We start from the raw sequence: 18,082 nt of genomic DNA on the forward strand, positions 1-18,082 counted from the left end.
AGTTTCTATTGCACAACTCTTTGAAATCATTGGGATAAAAATTTGGCTAGTTTGAGCTTTATAAAATACTACTTTTGCACCTGTAAATTTGAACTATTTACATAAAATATACAAATGTTTCTATCTGGTCTGTTAAACACCACAGAACTCAATTCACACATTTTAAATGGATACCTGTTTTCCTAAGCAGCTCTCATCCTTAAGCATGTCGTAGACTTTAGAAGCCATTTCTCTTTGTTCTGCTACTTCACCCTTTCCATGGCTTTGATAAGCAAAGTACGGGAGGATATTGACAAGTAACTTCGGAAAACAGTCTGCCAGAACTTCCCTCCAGTCTTTGTCAATCTTGTTGGCAAGTGATTTCACATCTTCAAACCGACTTCTAATCACCAGGTGTGGAACCAAAACTTTGTAACAAGACCTACATGCAGTAAATACATTTCCGAAATGTCCTTAAATTACTTCTTTTAAAAGACCTTCAGCATCATATAGTAAATACCTTGCCTCTACTGTATAAATAAACTTACAATCTCTGTTTAGCTACTGCTACACAAAAAAAAAAAATAAAATCTTACCTGCATAAATATAATACATGTGATACTTGGAATATATTTCAAAAGTTCCTCAATACATCACCTTACAACAAAATCCTGATGCATTACTACATTTAGCAGTTTGAGACCCTGTGTCATAATTGTACATAAAATCTAAATAATACTTTCTTCATATAGCAAAACTTACCTGTAGAACTCCTCAAGGCTAGTATAGTTCAGAAGAACATAAGGAAAAGCAGACAGGCTATATCCACTGTCATTTATTTTCAGCCACTCCATCACCAAATAGTCTAAATGTGATGTCATGAAGTCTTCTATACTTTTATAGCCAAAAATGTCAGACACTTTTTTCAAAACCTGAAATGCATGGATTAAGATTGCAAAAATAGCATAGAGAGTACATGGTATTATGGCAAACCAACAGTATCACACCTCCATGTCTACTCCCCAGACTTTTGATGAATATTTGTGTAACTCAGCCCCTGTTTAGCATAAGCCATTTTATTATTTGTATTGCCATATCTCAGAAGAGTGCAATGAACTAACCCATATGAGTTAAGAAAGAATGGCCAGTACCCATTTTGCAGGGTACAGACTGTGTGCAAAAACAGGAAGCAGTGAACAGAAAGAAAGGATAAAAAAGAACACGTGCACTTAAAAAATTACTGGCATGAAAGGCTGAAGTATAAAGAGCAATTATTTCAGTACACCCTTGTGAACTTCAAAACAGAATTCCACAAGACACATACCATCTTCCAATACACTGCATTTCCACTGGGTAGAATGATTTTTTTAAATGAGATCTGCAATATTCAATGTATAGAAGTCTGTTTGTATTTCAGAGCTGTGCTTTGAACACATAAGATTTACCATTAAAATTGCCTTTCATTATTTCATAATTTCTATGTAAGTCATTAAATATAAAGACAAATTAATTCCGTTATATCAGTACAACCTCAGTCATACCTTCACAATATTTAACAAATTTCAATTCTGAGGAGAACATATTGTAATCTTCCTATCTTAACCTAACCTTAATTTATAACCTAAATATCAAATGCAATGTCAGACTTGCCTTTTTCACAAGGTCAGGCTCTAATCCATTCTCTTTCACAGACTGGCAAATAGCAAATAGAGCTTGCTTTTCACAGACTGGGCTGCAGCACAGCACCATGGTTATAAGCATCAGCAAAACTGCTTTTCCATTACTCTGCTTGTCCAAAAGATCTTCAGGACTTCCATCACCCCTGACCTTTAATAAGAAATTATGAAGACCTTGAGCAAATATACTGTTAAAGCAATTTCCTAGTTAATAAATCAGCAAAAATAATTTAAAATTAACTGACATACATACTGCTGAAGAAGTCAAGTCTCCTTTTTTTACTCCTTGATGCATATAGGGAAGAACTGCCTCGCCATTTAAATACAGTTCCCCCCTTATTGAGGCATTCTGTTGACAAGTGATGAGTTTCAATAAAAGTTACAAGAAAGTGCAATGAAAGGGGAGAAGCTAACAGAAACCACTAAGCCAAGGGGACAGAATGAGGACTCAAAGCAACACAGAAACCAGATGATGACAAAGAGCTGGAAGTTACAGTACAGAGGGATGGAAGACTACAGAGATGAGGTCTCAGCAGCAAGGCCAGGCTACAACACAGCAGACAAAGGGAACAGAGTTGACATGCACGTAGGTAATGGCATGACAGAAAAAAAAGGGACAATGTAGATGAAGTAGACAACTTAGCATGGCAGTAAGGAAGGAGGAAAAGTGAAAGACACTAGAAGAAAAATTAAAGAAATTGCACAGTACTACACCACACCATTGTATCTCCAGTCCTTGCACTGAAGTGTAACTTTTCCTTCATTTCAAGCTTCTTCTGGATAGTTAAAATTTCTAAGCAAATCTCAGTTTTGTGAAAAGCACTGCTCTAATACCACTGGAAACATGATCTTTCTAAAATTCACAAATCTGTTAATATGCTGTGTAAACATATAATTTAATTTACTTTGCCCCTTATTTTTTATATGTTTTCTAGATTATTAAGGCTACATTCTTCTATGATTCTTAAGTGTTACAGCACTGAACCTGCAACAACAAATAGTATGATACAAGTCTGAAACACATAGTTTACAAATTTACTAACTTCTAATGTGGGCAAAACTGTGAGTGACTGGATATGAACAGAATTTCCTGATTATCACCTTGTTTCACCAGCTCATATTACCAGAAGTCAAAAAAAATTAACGTTTCCAGAAAACTAAACATGATCATGGTGAAGATAATGTTATTCAAAAGATCAAAACTAGGCAAAACTAATGACTAGATGTTGGTACCAGTTTGCTCATTCCTTCCTGAACTCTCAGGTATGCATTCTCAAAAGCCTTTTGCTGGAGCTTCAGGGGAAGAGGTCTTGACATTCCAGAAGAATCTCTCTGTTTCACATCTTGAAACAAACTTTTGAAAAAAAAGCATAATTAGCATAACACCACAAAATTACCATATATTTTTCATATCAATAAGATTCTAATTTTCTGAGTAAAATTATTTTTGTCTTAATTGCCTTATATAGATTTTTCTTTATTTTCTTATAGAGTAGTATCTCTCTATCTATTGATCTCTCACATCACAGAATAACTGAAATGCAGACAAAGTTTGAACAACAAAATTTGGTAGGCTTTTATATTCTGTCAAGACTGGAGTTCCAGAAGTATTGAAAAGAGCAGCTAGGCAGTAGCAGACACGACATCCAGTGCATTGAAATTAAGCATTATTCTTACAAACAGAAAAAATATCTACATTATCACCTGGTAATTGACTTTGCAGCAAGAATGCAAACTTGATGGTGACTGTCTGCAAGGAAACGTGGGAAAGCATCACTCACAGGTAGATCTTCATTTTTCACATTAAGGATTGCCCACTTGCAATGGGGATCAACCTGAAGAAAATTAATATTGTGATTTAAAATGTGCAGAAGATACACTGTAATACACAAAAGATGTTTAGACACTGTTTTTAAGTACATCTTAAATAAATATTTAGCATGCTAATGAATGTCATAAAATCTGGGATTACCTCAAGCAGGGCTTTCATGCAATTTAAAAGGGCCACTCTTACTGATGCTGTGCATTTCCCTCCTTGAGATAAATGCCTAAAACAAGGAACACTCAATTAATGGAAAAAGTTGCCCACAATTTTGAGAAACAGTGCAGCAAGTTAGTTTCTGCTGCTCACAGTTGACTCTTTTTGGGCATGTTTGGGAGGATTTGACATTTTTATTGGTAATTGCAAACAATATTCTTTTGGGGTTGATGAAATTACCCCATGTCATAACAACTCATGAAATTCAGCATCGAATCAGTCTTTGTGTATATACAGCATTGTAGAGTTTATTACTCTGGTACTATCTTAAGGATTAATTTTTTGTTACAAATATAGCATGACACAGAAAATCTGTGAAGTTAAATGCTGCAAAAAGATTCCACAGTACATACAAAGAGCAAGACACACAACAGCACTAGTCTTCTTACTGATAGCAAAGATAAAAACTAAAAATCAGCAATTTTATGTCCAACAGACTCCTGCATTAAATAACATACCAAAAGGCTCCAACAACTGTCAAAAACTGTCCTTTGGCATTCCCTGCCTCTTCAGCATGTTCATTGAACTGGGCCAACCCTACTGCTATAGGGAGCAAATCATTTAGGATTACTTTACAAACTTCTTGATCTCGACGATACAAAGAACACACAGCGCTGTAGAGAAAGAAAGAAAAAATATCTTGAAAAAGGCACCAAATCCCCTGAAACAGATGTAGAACAGACTGAATAGTTTTTTTCTTACGAAAGAGGCTTAAGAAGCATATCAACATCTACTGCAGGCAAGAGATGTTCTTCAGTAGGGAGCTCCTTCAACAGGATCAAGTACTGTGGAACAAAAAACCCCAAATGAATAAAAAACCCAAATAAAACCAAAATGGATAACAGTACTTAAGAAAATAAGTAGACAGAAAGAAAAACCAGGAAACTTTTTTGTTAAGTCTTACACAAAACCATGCAGGAAGACACCTATCATCAGCTATTGTATGTTAGACTGGTCATCTTTTCATGCAAAGACCATCATGTGGTAATACAGATCATCAAACTTTTAGTTTTGGCAGTATAAAATATTTCCTTTGTAAATTAAGCCACAGATACTGTTCTATTACATAGACTATTTCTAGTTCTTTAACATTACATAGACTCTTTCTAGTTCTTTTTAAGTTTAATAACATCTTTAAGGTAAGATGTCTGCTTTTCTCAACTCTTCATTTTCTGGCTTACAAATCTGAGCTGCTTTCCTCACTACAACACACTTCAAAAACACCAATTGTGGCCATTTTAAATGTTCCCAGAGGACTGATGACAGGAGACTATGCAAATTTAAATCGAGACGACTATACAAATTTAGTAATAGTACAGTTACAGAAGTGGGTCTGCTGTAAAAAGCCCTCATACTCACCATGTGCAGATGCAGTGGCTTAGTGCTGTCAAAGACACTGCCTTCAGTCAGCATTAACAGCCTCCTCCGAATATCAGAGGCTCGGAAGCTCAGTGTCTGAACTCGGACTGTAGTTACACAAATACATAAGAACCTCACAATTTCAAGGAGAAGTAAATCCTGCTTTGTCAACTGTTCTTCAGCTAATGGGCTCAAAGCACCTGGAAATAAAATTTTCACATAAGAAATGCTTCTCCAAGGACAATAGAAGAGGTGGTAACATTTTAGGTCTTTACAAAACTAATACAAGTTCTCAAAAGAGATAAGAGTGCCAGCAACCTTTATGTTCATTTGTTATTCAGCAGTTAGGGCATTTTAAGTAAGAATTTAAAACAAAAGGTAACATCAGTATTTGTAGCTACTAACAGGAATAAACAGATTCAAGCTCCTGTCCCTCTAAAGATCCAGATATAGTGTCAAGAATTATTAATCAGAAGAAAAATTAAATAGGCCTATTTTTAAGAGAATGAAACATCATCTAATGAGAGACAAGTATTCTGTAGACATATTTTCTAGTCTTTTTTTTGCCAAAACTTCTGACCCAGAAAGAGTTAGTGTCTCTTCTTGCATGATTTGATTTATAGAATTAAAAATAACCTACTTCTTTCTAAATGAGCTCGAACACTTCATTAATATCTTTAAAACACTGATGAAAATTATTATTGCTTAGGAAGTACCTGGTTCAACCACTACCTGCTTCAACTGCTTATAAAGCTGCACAATTTTGTACCTCAGTAACTTTCAAGCAAGGAGGTATTTGCAAAAACAAGCTTTTGGAAGTAGTTTGGAGGTAGAGAAGACTTACCTGCTACAGTTTGCATGTCACCAGATTCATTTGTATCACTGATGTCAGCTACTGAATGATTATCAAACAAATCATCAGAGGCCCGGTTATCTACCTCCATTATACTCTCCTCAGGATCATTCCTAAGATCTACTTCTCCCAGTACACTTGGCTTTCCAGTAACTGTCATCTGACAAAAACATCACAGCCTTTTAAACTTGGCTTTTAGGTGCAGAAAATACCACAGACATAGCACAAAGAGAGACACTGCAGTTTTCCAGTGAACTAGAACAGGTGAAGACAGTAAGGGTGACATAAAATTAATGAATTTCATACTTTGTGATAAACCTGTTTTCTATACTTTGTCTGAACTGTTCTCTTTAGGACAGAAGCTTCCTCAGACAGATACTGATCTCTGTATTCTGATATGATAATCTGATAATCTGATTTCAGATTCTGCCACGGACAGTGTTAGTTTTCAAAAAACAGCTCTCTTTGTAAGACTCATCAACCTCTCACCATACTTAATAATTACAGAGAAATGAAAAGGAGGCATGGGACCTTCTGAGGGCAAACTAATAACTACTTTCCCTAACAGATGACATGTTTACATGTGGCAAAACCCCCAGCTCTTCCTCATCTGAAAAGCAGGGATTTACCTACTGAGACCTGACGGCAGCACTCTGTGCCAAAGAGAAGTTTTAACAATTGTGCTAAACACAGTGATGTGCCACACTTCCACTTTTTCCAGTGGGAAAGGAGTAATTTACAGTTAGATTTAATACCCACATAATGAACACAAAAACCTCCACTCCTTTACAAGTGCATTAATGTTAACTGTCACGTGGTATAGAGTTCTTTTGTATATAGTTCTACTGTAAAGTATTAAAAGCATGAAAAACAGCATCAATTTGTTTTTTGATGTGAGGTGGAATGATAACCTTGATCAAATGTTATCTATTTGCTCTTCTTTTTACCCCAAGCCTGTGTTCAAATGCTAAACAGAAATGTTTCCAGTGAGGAATTCTCTATAAAACCCAATGTAATTAAATTCATTTTTTTCAGTAATACATATTTCGTTTGGTTTGCCTCCAGATCATTGTGCTGTAAAAACAATCCTCTTACAGAAGAGCACTGCATTCAGAAACAGACATAATGTACTTACCAGATTGTTGCAAATATCTATCAGATCGTTCATAAATTTTGATGTTAACAAACGCAGGAATATATTAGAGAGCATCTTATTAGCACTGTTCTGTAAGGAAGCAAGATGTAAGAGATAGATTAATTAATTTTTTTGCAGTAATTAAAGGTACGATAGTCAATTTACTGTTCTCATTAATGAAGAAAGAAATTTAAACTCCTTTATAAACTTTACCTTGGTACAATTGCACAAACATTTTGTACACTGCATTATCAAAGTCCTCAGTGTGTTGATCTGGGTATCTTCATTTAGTTTGTTTTTAGACTGGGAAATGCTTTCTCCGGCATAATGCATCAGAGACTAGTAAAAATACAACACGAAAACCTCAGTGAGATGCCCTCATACATTGGCACCTACACAGTACACAAACAAAGACAAAAGGAAATGGTTCTCATTCATACAGCTTTGATATTCAGTGTGCATCAACGAATCCACATATTTTTCTGTGATTTTTGTTGTGCTTATTTTGCTCAAGAAGTGACAAAATCATGGCTTAGATGTCCTTGAAATACTAATATTTTCATCACAAAAGAAAAATACAGCATATCTCCATAAAGTGTAAGTTTTAGGTTTCTGTAATTAAGCAAGGAACCACCTCAGATAGTACTAATAATAAAAATGAATAGCTGTCTTCATACTGGTTTGAACCATCAAATATTCTTAAATTCCTGAATTAGACCTATAAATGGAAGGACTTGTTATCCTCTAATTAGTCCTTTGTCTATGTGTCCATGACTTCCATTTTTTCGAAAGGTGTGACTCAGAAATGTATCAATATTTAGAATAATCTCCACTGCAAAACTCACATATTGGTGTACTGACAGAATTTCAGTGATTCCTCTCTTTCCGCAGCAGTAACATATTTAAACCTCTTTAAGCTGCATTTTTCTGAGGAGACACCTGTGCTCTGAAAATGTGTCAATACGAGAATTCTATGAATTAATTTATATTCAATGCTTTATTTATGTTTTAATAGGTCCCAAATGCATTACTGCTTACCTTAGCATTCTGGAACAATGCTGACTTACAGGCATCCTCCTCTTTAAAAATACCAGTGTAGCAATAGCAACCCAGAACACCAACCAAGAGTTTGACACATCGGACAAGGTGTTCAGCAGCAACAACCTTAGACTAAATCAAATACACAGTATAAATACCAGCGGTTCATCACCACAAAATACAGAATCCATATACTTTGCCTTGGAAATAGATTGTTTGGGAGCACAAATGTAAGGATGTAACAACGATTTCTAACTTACCTTAGGACCACAACTGCTTAGAAGCTTTTCTGACATTGCTAAAAGGCAGTTCTCCAGTGTTTCCCTAAGATTTTCATTGATGGCAAGTCTCAAACCAGTCACATTTTTATCGGCAACATTTACTGCAAAGCTAGTGAAAATATCCATTTCATCAAATGTAGTCTGCAGGTACAGCTCTTCAATACCAGAAAAATCATTTTCTTCTTTCCCTTGCTCATGTTGCTCACTTGAAGAAGAGACACAGTTTTTATATTAGCAGCCAGTATATAACTTACAAGACTTAAATACTATTATTTAAATACAGGAAATATACAAAAGCAAAATAAAATATTTTATCTTTTTGAGCTTCCAAAGTCTGTTTGACCTTTACTTTCTGACATGACTTTCACTATGGAGTGGACAGTACCATTCTAGCTCTAACTGAACTGTAAGGAAACATGAAGCCTGCACACACATCATACCTTCTCCTGCAGTTATGGAGCAGCATCTGCCTTGTGTTAGGATACCTAACCTCAGCCTACTACTTGACACAGCTGAAGCAGAAATCAACAAAGCCCCCAAAACTTGTATTTTTAAGTTCTAGCAGGTAAGTCTTATCTTGCATCAGAACAAGTTACACACATTTTAGTCTTATTAAGAGGAAACTGGATATAGTCCAAAGCATTGGTGAAAGGTGCAGCAGCATCCCTACCTTAAGGGAATCACTATAATGACTAATTAAAAAACATACCATTTTGCATCATTTTGGAAAAAGATCATGGATGCTCTGCAGTTCTTCATTGTAAGGCTCACAAGAATTTTTTGTAATACAAGATGAGGATAATCACTGTAAAAAAGGAAATGTTTTCATATTTTCTTGTAATCAGACAAGCTCCTGGGATTCCTGAAGCACACCCAAACATTTACCAGAGTAACAGTGCATCTTCGAAGAAATAAAAGTTTTCGCTGAAGATTTCTAATACATACATCACATATCTGCTATGATACGGACAGATAACCAAATTATATCCCCAGAATGACATTCTAAAGGAAGCTCAAAAGCCCTACAGACTCTGCTTAAGCTTCGATATAACAGAATTCTGCATTAATACAATACATTTGCCCTGCAGAATGTTTAGTGTTACAGGGTGAGCTTACATGTAAAATTATGTCACAAAAATTTTACCTGCAGAGCACAGGAGGCAACTCTGCACATTCTTCTATTTCTTCCTCCAAATAGCTGGACAGGAGCCATTTCATCATTGCCTCCCTTAACACAGAACCCAGATTTCTTTCAGAACTATTTTGTTCCATTCCTATGTCCAAATTTTCCGGCACTGAATAGGCAGACATCACTAATGATAAACAACATACAGCAGAACTGCAACAAAAACGGAACAGGGGATTTGTGAGAAACCATGTGGTATTTGTTGGTCAGCACTCTAAAGCAAAGTCAGTATTTCTGCATGCACAGGAAGCATCAAGTACATAAGAAGTTAACAAGCATGCACGCTGGTCAACTCCTTCATTAAAATCTTTGCATTTTCATTTTTCTTGGCTGTTACAGACATTTCCTACTTACCTTAAAGACTATGACAGATTATTTCAGAATAAAATTCAGAAGAAAACATACTTCTTAACTTCAAAAAATCAACATTTGTCTGTCAGTCAGACCTTTGAATTTTTAGTCCATTTTAAATTTTAGTATATTCTAAATGTGAAGACGCTTGCATCTCCTGCCCCTGCTTCCAGTCTTATTATGAACTTAAGATAATTTCCAAGAGCTTAGAACACAAATGTGTGCAGTTTTTAAATAGAAATACAGTCACAAGAACAATAATATTGAGTAACACAGTGGTTTTGTTTGCACAGCAAAGGGGAATGTGACTCAGACACAAGACACTACCCTCGATTCCATTTTACCTTGAAGGTTTGCATGCAGGTCCTGAAAATATCTTCCAGAGCTCTTTATCTGTTACAACAAGGTTTCCTTGAATCATAGCTCCAAGCAGCCCAAAGCTCTCCACTTCAATCTGCTGAAGGCTTATGCTGCGAATGGTAAGAGTCCAGATCTTTGCCCAGGTTCTCTGGAGCTCCAGCTTGTGAGTGCTTTTCAAATCAGTTTTCTGGTTTTGACACAAAGCTATCTCTGTGAGACACTTCAGCACGTATGGGGTCCTTTCTCCTCGGCACTGCTGAGGCAGTAGCTGGTGAAGGACACTGAGTAAGGCAGGCAGCTCACTGTTAGGAAGACTCATGGGATACTTGGATACTAGCTGACTTGTAATCTGTAACCTTGAAAACACAAAGTGAAGCAATTAATACCAAACACACAGAAATTTGCATTTTCAAAAGTAAATGAACAAAGACTTCTTCAATTGCCATTTCTCATTTGTACTTCCAGTATTAAGCTGTTTTGTTGACTATCAAAGCGTAAAGATTTAGTATTTCTACCATTTTCACTTGTAAAATGAATCTAGCCTCACTATCACTAACAGTTTCTTACAATTCAGAGGTCCCTAGTGGCAAACAAAATATCCCTCAGTCAAGGTCCAAGGTAGGAAGCCAAGCCTTGGAACAGTTTTCAGGACAGGTGTTACAGAAAACTGTGTGAACTAGTCCAAAATGGCCAAACTTATGGCTGCTGTACTATGACAAAGCCAGCTTAAAGAAACTTTCCAAATGCTCTGACAATCTAAGCTCACTGCTTAGGTATACAATTACAGTATGTCCAGATACGCAACTTAGATGTTCAACATATTCAGGAGAATGTTAAATGTACGAAGATGTCAGGTGTGATACTTTTTTCATGCAAAGATATTATTACCAAGGTATGACATCAAAATCCTTCTGTGATCTTTGCACATTGTCTCGAATGACCCCCCAGCCAAGCTCAATCCTCCTGCGCTTGTTTGGCACCGTGTCCTCACTGGTTCCTCTTTGTGAAACAGCATATGACTGGGTAATTTCAAGGACTTTGGTATCCTCTGTAAAAACCTGTCATAAAGCAAAATTAAAAAGTATGCAAATAAAAAAAAAAGCAGCAGTATTTACAAGACAACTGAAATGCTTATAGCCTAAAAAAAAAACTTGTGAGATACAGTATAACACATCTCTAAACTGTTCAGAATTAACAAAACATTGACAAAAGAACAGAACACTGACAAAAGGTAGGAATACTTCAGCAAAACATACAGCTTAGTAATTATACAGTCAATCTTATGTTCAAATAAAAGTGTTACCTGATGACAAATATCAGCCATTAATTTAATTAGATTTTCCTTTACAGCAACATTACGTGAGCCTGACGAATACCTCCCTCTGCTACTGATGAGATTTATTTCATTCACCAGCAGATCATACAGGTTATGTAAGATGCTTTGCCACTTTGTTAAGTCATATGCACCTGTACATGCAAAAACAATTAGAAGATAGCACGTATCACCCACTTGATACAATATGTAAACCTACATAGACAATGCAAAATACAACCAAAATCCGAGTAAGGCACACAAAGTTCAACAAGTGCAGACGTGAAAAGCAAATTCTGTAATGGAGAATGAATAAAGTAAAAATGGGGAAAAGTTAAGCTAGAACTTAATCAACATATAAAAGTTATTGGGATAGGAATTAAGTTTCTAATAAACAATTCTTCATCTCACTCTAAAGAATACAGTTAAAGGTAATGGGTAGATTTGTACCAAGTATAAAAAACAATTATGCTAGAACTAAAACTGACCATGACAAACGAACATAATTACTGTAATTAGATATTACTGTAGTAATCTCTGGGTTTAAATAGACCTGGTAAGACACCAACACATGTGGCAATCTAAACCAAATCTAAGTTATTATTTCCTTTCCCCAGAGGCTTCGTATTTTCATTTAGCAATTAAAAATTCCCTTTGATTAAAAGATGCCCCAACCTTTAAAGGACTTAACACAATTAATATGCTCTTAGTGCATACAACTTGAAAACTCCTTTTCACTTTCACTTAACATTTAATCCATAGCATAAAACTACTGACAAATAATCATCACTATGATTATTGTTTCCAAGCCTCAAGTACCAAACTTCAGAGCTGGCATAATAGTTTAAACAATCACATGCAGCAATATTTAAAAAAAAAAAAAAAAAAAAAAAAAAAGGAGGTTTTTATTGTACCTCTTCCCTGAGTTTTTGCACCCTTTGGATGATGAATATGAACTTGGAGACGAAATAACTCAATTATTGATTCTTTTAGTGAATCCTTTGGTCTATATTGAGTCCATATGTAAAGCACCGTAGGCAAAATTTCTTCCCCTACTTTACAAATCCGTATGCGACAGTTGTCAGCAAACTTGTTGCAGAAGATATTCATTGCTCCAACAATATGATCCAGGCCTGCAGTATTCTTCTCTTGCCTGTAACACAAACCTAACACTTGAATTTCCAAAAGAAATCATCTTATTTATTTTCTTAAGTATTGTTCAAATGTAAATATTAGCAAGTAACAACATTCAAAATAGTATTTGCCTAACAAATGCAGAAGTTATTAATATTTTAGAGAAGTTCCTTAATTGACATTCAAAGACAGAAGGAAATGTATCTGAAGATGTATTACCTGTTATTACTCAAGTCAAATACCAAATACTTAAAATAAGTTATTTTCTAGCATACAAAAGAGCACTTGCAACATACCTCGCAGACTGCATTGCTTTTGAAAAGAAGACAAGCATGTCAGAACACAACCCATCAGTTTGGAAGCAGTACCCTCTCATAAGTGTGTGAATTATCCTAGCCACTAAGACTCTGTTGATGTTCCCAGATGGTTTGAGGTATAAATGGCCATACAGGGTCAGCAACTCTGCAAATGCATTAAAAAAAATACAAATAAGTATAAACATACATATTACAGAGGACTACATTAAAAAAAATCTTGACACAAAACATTGCATTAAAAATACAGAGAACACTACTCTGTGGTCAACAGCTGAAATCCATGCTCTTACTGTCAACGGCAACAGATTCCTGCTTTTATAAATAAAGAAATTACTTCTCAAATGTACCCCCAGAGTTATAAGTAAGCATTAAGGTGGAATCACTAGGAAAGGTTATAGTAACCTTTACAAAGATTATATACCCCTCCTTTAATAAAAGCAACTTGTTTCACTTAATGGAAGTCTGACTTCCTCTAGATTTATAGCCTTCAGCCCTGCCTCACCTCAGTAACTGAATTCCACTGCGCTCCTTATGATCTAATGTCAACATTTCCCCTGTCACACTTCCTGGTTTTGCCCATATGCAGACTCAGCTAATTTCCATGTTCCTGAAGAAACTAACCACCACACAGTAAACCCCACTGGCCCCCCATACCTGTGTTCCCTTCAGTGAGCTCAGCAGACCATGCATACGAGACCTGACTGTACAGAAGTACTTATGTTTCAGCAAGCAATAGACAAACAGTATGCAGAAGGATAAAAAACCCCAACAATTCCAAATCTTTGTTGTTTTGCTTATTTCAAGTGTAAGCCCTTCAAGGCTGACACTGCTTTACTCCATAAAAGAGTAAAAATTTTGTGTATTACCTTATACAACAGGGCATCAAACAAACCAAATTTATCTAAAAATGTTCTATAAAATGAAAAGACATTCTAAGTAGGCTCAAAAATGTTACCTGACCATTGCTGCTGGGATATCTCACACCAGTATCTCCTTACTGAGAGGATATCCTTTAGGAGTATACTACTACAGTCAGAACCGTAAGCAGCACAACTTGTTGGATCTCTTATAATTTCCATGACATAAATCAGAAGTTCCTGACATTTCAGCCTGGGTCCTCCTATATGGAGAAACAACATGAGACTATTTAATTACGCCAAATTCTACCAAATAAATCTGTAATTAATCATTTGTAAATGTTACTTAATTAAAAAACCAAAACAACAAAACCCCAAAACCTACAGTTCTGTAACATTTCTATTAGGAAATATTTTCTTAAAATGTTTCTAAAATATAAATTACCAGTGAGAGAATATATCAGTTATAGATACACTGAGTAATTAGAAAAAGGCACTGTGAACATCAAAGAGGGCAGATAAAGAGCATAAATGACCAATTCACATGAAGATATTTAAATGGTAAACATCTGGAAGCAAGTAAGATGAATCCTACATTGATAGCTTAACTCAAAAATAGTAATTCAAAGTTGAAAGCAAAGTACCAAACCAAACCAGTATCTCTATATGATAATGCATATGACTGACTTTTATTAGCACATCTGATGAAATATTTGACCAAGCTTCCAACTTCTTGTATCTTTTTCTGTCTGGTAGTTTGGGTTGAAGCAGATGCATTTGGTTTTGTCAGCTGCAAGTTTTTAAGTTCTTTCTGGAAATACTTCTGCAAGACACTTCAAAAATAAAAGAGGAATTAACCAAAGATCTGCTCATTTATGACTGAAGGAAAATGTTGTTTTAGCCTAAAATACCAGTATCTGTTCTTCTCACAATTCTAATTATCAAAGACTAAAACCAACTGAAATAGACTACAGTCCAAGCATGATGAAAACAGTCTATAAAAGGAGATGCAAGTTTTAAACATAACCTGGAAGCAACTTGGAGCAGGAACCAAACTTTCCCTTAAACTTTGCACAATGCCAAATATACCTGTTATAATTAGGCAAAAAAAGCATTGCTAAGTCTTTCTATTTATGCTGCAACATTACGAAGCAAAATAATAAGATAATAATTATATTATTATAATAAATAAATTATAATATTATAACAATTATAATATTACAATATATAATTGTATAATATATAAAAATTAGTAATAAATAATTATATTATAATAATAAATAATGCTTTTACTGGGAAACCCTTCAAGTCCTATTTCTTTATCACTCAAATATAAAAGCATTTATTGTATGGATTGTGGTTTAGATCTATGAATAAATTAAACTTTTCACTGTATTTGCTATAGATTTTCTGGCCTACTATTTGAATGCAGTGTAGAGGCTCTATTTTTGTATTCCTCCTGTGTTTTTCTAATATATTACTGTCTCTAAAGCAACACATAAAATTTATCGAGTACTTTTAATGAGACTTTTGGTACACCTGTGAAACAGAAACTATTCCAATGGTGTCCAACTAAAAAACATAATGAAAAGCTGACAGGACACCATTCTACAAAAAGTAATAATTCACATGGACTTTTACCATGAAATTTTACACTGGTTGAAGCTACTGTAAGAACTTACCACACTCATGTTTAGTCCAATCTTAAAGTCCACCTGAAGCAGATTGTACCACGATTAGCCTCTACAAACATGACACAGTCCTTCTACTGTCTTGAGGAATTCAGCAACACAAGAAACTTTAACAAAGCTACCTATAATCCACATAAGAACTATACATTGACAATCAGAAGAATAATTTTCCATTAAAAAAAGCACCTATTATTTTTGCAAGAAAAACCACCTCCCCAGTTAATGATGAGTTTCCTGACAGTTTTCTGTAAGTGTTAAGTATGGCACTTTTGGCTGTTTTAAACTTACTTCCTTTGGTGACCAGGTAAGTAATTACTTGCTTATAAGCTGACAAGAAGTCTAAATCAATATACAGAAAGATAAGCATTAAAATAGGCCTAACAAACAAAAGCATGATGTCCTATTTAAGAAAACTGTGACCATTTACAAACAAAACCAAGAAACTACCTAAATACAGCATCCCAGTTGAGTTGCTTTCCTTGTTTAGAATCAGAATTCCGGTCCAGCTGGAGAACTGTTTCAGAATCACGGAGAAGTCGCTTTAAATTTTCAATTTCTTTCTGAAAATGTATTACAAGAAAAACATTTTTTTTTTATGATTCCCTTCATTGCTATTTGAGGTACACCACACAAAAGAAAACTTGTTACCCTTCGCTCCACAGCTTTCTCATTTTCAAGGCGACGACAACAAACGAGCAGATCGTGTAATGCAAGACTCATGGTTCAGCTTATAGAAGAGTCATTTATATCTGCACACAGAAGAAATGGATAAAATAGTAATTATTGAACACACAGCCAAGTAAAAAAAGAAATGGGATTTCAGTATACTGAAAGTGCAGTATCAAACAGAACCACAATGTTCAATGTTTCACTGAAAAGCTCATTAGTGGCTGTGTCTGTCTTATTGGTTGCAAAATTGGAGCAGTTTCATGTCAAGAATGTAATATTTTCCCACAGACAAAAGTCACAGAATAACTGCAGAAAACCTCTTCACATAACTTCCTTTCTATCAGTGCTAACTGATAGAAAGTGCTGAGTAGAGCTGGGCAGACAATTGGGAGTGCAATTATAGTAAGAATGACAGAGCTAAATACATTCGGGCAAGCAGCACTAAATTTCAGTGGCTCTCTTAACCTGATGCTGCCAGGAGAAGGCAGCACTTGGAAAATGCTCTCTCACATTGTACATTTTCATAGGTATGCACTGTATCTATTGACAAATCTCCAAGGACTCAACATGTCAAAGGATGATTAAAGATCAATCATATGAAAAAACAACCTTTTCCTTCTGTGATTGCTTAAAATTATGCCTCTTCTTCTTTGACAGAGGTTGGAATTAGCTAGACTTTGCATTAAATGAAATGATGATGCTGCAGATCACAACCATGACAATGTATTTAACTTCCATGCGTCTACTTTTACACCCTTAAAGCCAACCCAAGAGAAACCTTGTTTGGAAAAGACAGATCACACAAGTTGGATATAACTCCAAACATCTGCTGCTGCTGCTGTAATAAGCAAGGGACAACAGGCACTCATGATGCACAGCGTTGCACCTTGAGCGCTTACATGAGAATATGAAAATAGCCATTTAAGTAAAACTTTAAAATATCTACTGTCTTAGCTGCATTTATTTCCTCTGACTTCAATCAAGAACAGGCTGAGACTAAGTATGATCAGAGATTTGGTGACTGATAGATGGTATGAAAAGAAAAAAAAAATTAAGTGTGAAGGATGCCTATACTGTACAACTGCACTTATTTAAGTGTTCTTCTTTACTAACTTCAAGAACCATGGAATATCCTGAGTTGGAAGGGACACACAAGGATTCCCGAAGTCCACGTCCTGGCCCTGTGCAGGACACAAGAATCACACCATATGCCTGAAAGCGTTGTCCGAACAGCTCTTGCACTCCGGCAGGTTGGTGCTGTGAGCTCTTCCCTGAGGAGCCTGTGCCAATGCTCAACCACTCCCTGTCCCTCTGGTGGTTGGGCACTGGAACAAAAAAAACCCCAACCCAGCAGACTTGCGGCTTTTGCTGGAAACGAAAGAGAAAGAAACTTTCTGAACACCAGTGGCTTCTGAAGTGCTTGATGGAAAACTGTGGCAACAGGGCTCGTCTGCTGTAGGGCCTAGGCCTCCAAGGCAGCCCTCCCGTTTGTACTCATTGGTATTTCAACAGCCGTAACTGCAGCAGTGAAAAATTCCCAAGAATGAATCCACATACTACTTCTCTTACTGATTACACAGTTTTCCAACTACCGCATGACGGCCACCTTCCCCCGCTACATAAATGACACACGGGAAGCCAGGCGCACCGACCACCACGAATGGCGGAGAGGGGAGCTCCTGGGGCGCTGCGAGGTGTCCCGGCACAGGCGGACACGCAGCGCCGAGCAGCGGCTCCGCTCCCCGGCAACCCCGGGCCGCCGCCGCCGCCCGCGCCCGCAGCCCGCGAGCCGCCCCTCAGCACCCGCAGCCAGGGCCGCGGCCGCCCCGCCCGGACCCGGCCCGGC

The 18,082-nt window shown here is 36.3% G+C and overlaps 1 protein-coding gene across 8 annotated transcripts in view; it reads right to left on the minus strand.

Annotated features, from left to right (window-relative positions):
- Window positions 1-18,082, minus strand: part of ATM (ATM serine/threonine kinase) — a 55,313-nt gene that overhangs the window by 37,127 nt on the left and 104 nt on the right. For 2 of the 8 annotated variants that reach the window (XM_086881917.1, XM_086881916.1), the window contains exons 2-26: window positions 16,216-16,316; window positions 16,015-16,127; window positions 14,564-14,709; window positions 13,975-14,139; window positions 12,999-13,164; window positions 12,483-12,721; window positions 11,560-11,723; window positions 11,145-11,314; window positions 10,241-10,612; window positions 9,504-9,698; window positions 9,069-9,164; window positions 8,339-8,564; window positions 8,079-8,210; window positions 7,254-7,379; window positions 7,041-7,130; window positions 5,897-6,065; window positions 5,053-5,252; window positions 4,396-4,478; window positions 4,152-4,307; window positions 3,628-3,703; window positions 3,360-3,490; window positions 2,889-3,009; window positions 1,630-1,806; window positions 742-911; window positions 175-421 (exon numbers count right to left, since the gene is read on the minus strand). In XM_086881917.1, coding sequence (XP_086738043.1) covers window positions 175-421; window positions 742-911; window positions 1,630-1,806; window positions 2,889-3,009; window positions 3,360-3,490; window positions 3,628-3,703; window positions 4,152-4,307; window positions 4,396-4,478; window positions 5,053-5,252; window positions 5,897-6,065; window positions 7,041-7,130; window positions 7,254-7,379; window positions 8,079-8,210; window positions 8,339-8,564; window positions 9,069-9,164; window positions 9,504-9,698; window positions 10,241-10,612; window positions 11,145-11,314; window positions 11,560-11,723; window positions 12,483-12,721; window positions 12,999-13,164; window positions 13,975-14,139; window positions 14,564-14,709; window positions 16,015-16,127; window positions 16,216-16,287 — 4,002 coding nt within the window. In that variant the 5' untranslated portion in view covers window positions 16,288-16,316. Of the gene's footprint in view, window positions 1-174; window positions 422-741; window positions 912-1,629; window positions 1,807-2,888; window positions 3,010-3,359; window positions 3,491-3,627; window positions 3,704-4,151; window positions 4,308-4,395; window positions 4,479-5,052; window positions 5,253-5,896; window positions 6,066-7,040; window positions 7,131-7,253; window positions 7,380-8,078; window positions 8,211-8,338; window positions 8,565-9,068; window positions 9,165-9,503; window positions 9,699-10,240; window positions 10,613-11,144; window positions 11,315-11,559; window positions 11,724-12,482; window positions 12,722-12,998; window positions 13,165-13,974; window positions 14,140-14,563; window positions 14,710-15,558; window positions 15,690-16,014; window positions 16,128-16,215; window positions 16,317-17,805; window positions 18,035-18,082 lie in introns of those variants that run through there. The other 6 variants (XM_086881918.1, XM_086881919.1, XM_086881920.1 and 3 more) reach the window with 6 other exon arrangements.

The sequence above is a fragment of the Cyanistes caeruleus genome, chromosome 3 (genome assembly GCF_971803275.1).
Source record: "Cyanistes caeruleus chromosome 3, bCyaCae1.hap1.1, whole genome shotgun sequence".
NCBI classification, from domain to species: domain Eukaryota; kingdom Metazoa; phylum Chordata; class Aves; order Passeriformes; family Paridae; genus Cyanistes; species Cyanistes caeruleus.